Source organism: Diceros bicornis, chromosome 5 (assembly GCF_020826845.1).
Source record: "Diceros bicornis minor isolate mBicDic1 chromosome 5, mDicBic1.mat.cur, whole genome shotgun sequence".
NCBI lineage: Eukaryota > Metazoa > Chordata > Mammalia > Perissodactyla > Rhinocerotidae > Diceros > Diceros bicornis.
This window is the reverse complement of record NC_080744.1, coordinates 31,241,940-31,245,701: the sequence shown is the minus strand read 5'-3', so window position 1 is coordinate 31,245,701 and position 3,762 is coordinate 31,241,940. Positions and strand designations below refer to the sequence as shown.

Here is a 3,762-nt window from a genome sequence, read left to right as displayed (position 1 = left end):
AGTGTTCTTTGAGAGCAATTGAACTTATACAAGACAGTTTAATTTCTATCACTAGGAAAATGTGAACATTATATTACTCATAATTATTTGTTGAAATATAATTTCTAATATGGAAGTTTGATGCTCCGTGTTGGTCAATAGTATTTTATTTTCTCATTATTTCATTCATTCATTATGTCTCATGTATTAAGTGCTGTTATGAGCAAGTGAAATAAAGACAAGTAAACTTAACATTTACTGAAAATTTAGTATGGCCATATGATTAAGATACATTATTTTACTAATTACAATTTCATAAATAAATAAACTGAAGCTCAAAGAGTGTAAGTAACTTGCTCAGATCAACCTGTCAGTATAAATCTTGGTAATCTAAATCCAAAACCCATTTCTTCCTACTAAGCTATGCTGTTTCTCTAAATAAGAGTAACTAATTACAGGATAACGTGATAAGTCGTTATATAGACATTTATACAAAATGGTTTCCACTATGTTATGATGCATTTTATATTTTAAGCTTTTCAGATTATGTGCTAAATACCCTAACACAGTGTTTCTGAAATTACTTCTGTTAAAGGATAAGCCTTTTTCTTTAATTTCCAATATTTCATGGACTAATACACTAGTATAAAACAAAATCAGAAACTTGGATGTGACTGTAATGTTAAATTGCTATAGAAGTTTCAAAACACTCACTCTCAATTTCTAGGTTAATATGATAACAAATGGTAACAGACAGTGGACTTGCACCTCTCAATGGACCACTTTTTCATTGCTTCAGGGAGTCCAATATGAATAAGTTGTAATCCCTACTGTAAGAATCTTACAGTCTACAGAACTGTACTCAGTTCACTATAATGCAAGGTATAGAAAAATAAATGCTAATAATAATAAAGGAAGACCATAGATTTGGTAAACACTTAAGTAATATTTAAGATGAATACGTTCCCAGAGATCAGGACTGGAAAGGAAGAAAGGAAGGGTCCGTCTGCTGGATGAAGGTTTATATGCTTGGAAAGGATTGCAGTTGTGATTAGCTCTATGTGACTGGCGACAGATATTAGTTTTGAATCCCAAATCAAAAGGTTTGGGTTGAATTTCTGTTACTTGTATTGACCATCTTCTATCTCATGAATGGTATCATGACATCAACCCTGGGGGGAAGCACAGGGTATTAAACGCAGAGACAACTTGGTGGTAGAGAACAGCTCCACATGGCAGCCACCAATTTCTCTGTGATTCCATTTCAGGGGCCGTGAATGTATTAGGTCATTCTTAATGCTAAAGTAGAAATAGCCTTTCATAACTTTGACTGCACTTCTAATTTATTAATATAATTGTCATAATTTACATTTTCAGGTAGCAATACTGACAAAGCTAATGAATGGAGGAAATCACTCTGTGGTGTCGGAGTTTGTGTTCCTGGGACTCACCAATTCCTGGGAGATCCAACTTCTCCTCTTTGTGTTCTCCTCTACGTTTTATGTGGCAAGCATGATGGGAAACTCCCTCATTATGCTCACTGTGACCTTTGACCCTCACTTACACTCTCCCATGTACTTTCTGTTGGCCAATCTCTCCTTCATTGACCTGGGAGTTTCTTCTGTCACTTCTCCCAAGATGATTTACGATCTTTTCAGAAAGAGTAAAGTCATCTCCTTTAGCGGCTGCATCACTCAAATCTTCTTCATCCATGTCATTGGTGGTGTGGAGATGCTTCTGCTCATAGCCATGGCCTTTGACAGATATGTTGCCATATGTAAGCCTCTCCACTATCCGACCATCATGAGCCCAAGAATGTGCATCTTCTTTTCAGTGGCTGCCTGGATGACTGGCCTTATTCACTCAATGGTTCAATTGGCTTTTGTGGTAAATTTGCCCTTCTGTGGTCCTAATGTGTTGGACAGCTTTTACTGTGACCTTCCTCGTTTCATCAAACTTGCCTGCACAGACACCAAACGACTAGAGTTCGTGATCACAACCAACAGTGGGTTCATCTCTGTTGGCTCCTTCTTCATACTGGTCATTTCCTATATCGTCATCATTCTCACTGTTCAGAAACACTCTTCAGTTGGTTCATCCAAGGCTCTGTCCACACTGTCAGCTCACATCACTGTGGTAGTCCTGTTCTTTGGTCCTTTGATATTTTTCTATACATGGCCGTCTCCCTCTACACACCTGGATAAGTTTCTGGCCATCTTTGATGCAGTTCTCACTCCTTTCCTGAATCCTATCATTTACACATTCAGGAATCAAGAAATGAAGGTGGCAATGAGGAGAGTATTCAGACAGCTACTGAATTACAGGAAGATCTCTTAAGTGGTTCCTGTCTTGTGAAGAGCCTTCACTGATTATTGATGTTCATTATTGATGGTCAAACTCAGAAAGAAGCTCTTGTTTTTTCTATCTTGGTTTGATTATACACGCTGATGTTGAGTCTCTTTTGTCTTTCACTTAGGAGGGAGGGACATCACTTTTGAAAAGAGTTACATTTAAAACCGAAGATTATAATAATCTTAAGCCTAAATTCCTAAGGAATAATATTTATAAGAAGTAATTTTTAGAAACACATAAGAGGGCAGGTTTCTTTAAGGCAACCAGAACAGAGAGACATATCTCCCAATTCCCCCTAATTCAGTATGACTTCATCTTAACTTGACTACATCTGCAAACACCTTATTTCCAAATCTAGTCACTTTCACAGATACTGTGGGTGAGGATTTCTACATATCTATTTTGTGGACACAAATCAACCCGTAGCAGTAGTGTAGGTAGTATAGGTATCTGAGAATAAGAGTGGTTGTAGCATAGCTACCTATTAATCAGTGTGAAAATATATTTAAAATTAACAGTAGAAGGAACTTTAGCTCTGTCACATTTAACTATATTTTTATAATAATGGAGCAGATAAAAGCATAAGGTACAAAAAATTATTATTGTGAGCTAAAGAATCTCTGCTAGCTAGGAAGATTACAGAGGGTAAAGAATAATGTAATGCCTTTAGTCAAGAACAGAATGAATATTCCAAGATAAATTTGTCATGTTATTCTTACAGAGAGAAAAACAAATTCTAGTCTTGCTGCAATATAGTATATGGTAGCAAAGCATTCCTAAGTTTTTAAAGCAAAACACATCAAAGCTGAGCTGTGCAAAATTTGCTAAAATGTTAACATATATCATTGCTTCTTTTCAGACTCATTATTTGACAATATATATATAACTATAACTGGTGCAAATATAATTTATTTCTTGAATCTTCTGCAGCTTTCTATCTCCATCAGGTTTTGTCTTTTACTATCCTCTTTCAGCTGCTGGAATAACTAGACAGCTGATTTGTTTTCTATCTTTTCAGCTCATTATCTGTTAGGTGCCCTCATTATTTTATTGCTAATTTGGCTTTGTCAGGGTTCAGTAAGGAGACAGAAACCATACCAGTTTTTTTGAACAAGGAAAGTTTAATGTCAAGAATTGTTAACTAAGTAAAAAGTTGTCAAGTAGTTATTTGTAAAAGAGTGAATTCTAAGATGTCACAGACAGCATTTGTAGGAAGCAGCTTTCACCCCTAGGGATGGGAAATAAAGGGAAGAAGTTAGAATTATTACAACTTAAAAACAAAAAAAAAAATATGATTAAAATCTTGGAGTAAGGATCTGTGGAGTTGAAACACATATTTGAGAAGGGGAAGCTGCTTGGCTGGTACTAGTGTCTCTGAGCTTAGAGGACGGCCTGTGGGGCAGGGATACAACACCTGAGGAACGGGTGCTG

At 36.2% G+C, this 3,762-nt stretch overlaps 1 protein-coding gene across 1 annotated transcript; it reads left to right on the top strand.

The window, feature by feature from the left end:
- The first annotated feature begins 1,368 nt into the window (after positions 1–1,368).
- On the top strand, positions 1,369–2,348 carry LOC131405911 (olfactory receptor 4F3/4F16/4F29-like). The gene has a single exon (XM_058541142.1). It carries the CDS (start codon positions 1,378–1,380, stop codon positions 2,314–2,316), a length of 939 nt encoding a protein of 312 aa, XP_058397125.1. The 5' UTR covers positions 1,369–1,377; the 3' UTR covers positions 2,317–2,348.
- The last annotated feature ends 1,414 nt before the right edge of the window (positions 2,349–3,762 follow it).

Excerpts from the sequence above, each read along its gene's own strand:
- LOC131405911 (XM_058541142.1), top strand. The coding sequence starts at position 1,378 with ATGAATGGAGGAAATCACTCTGTGGTGTCGGAGTTTGTGTTCCTGGGA.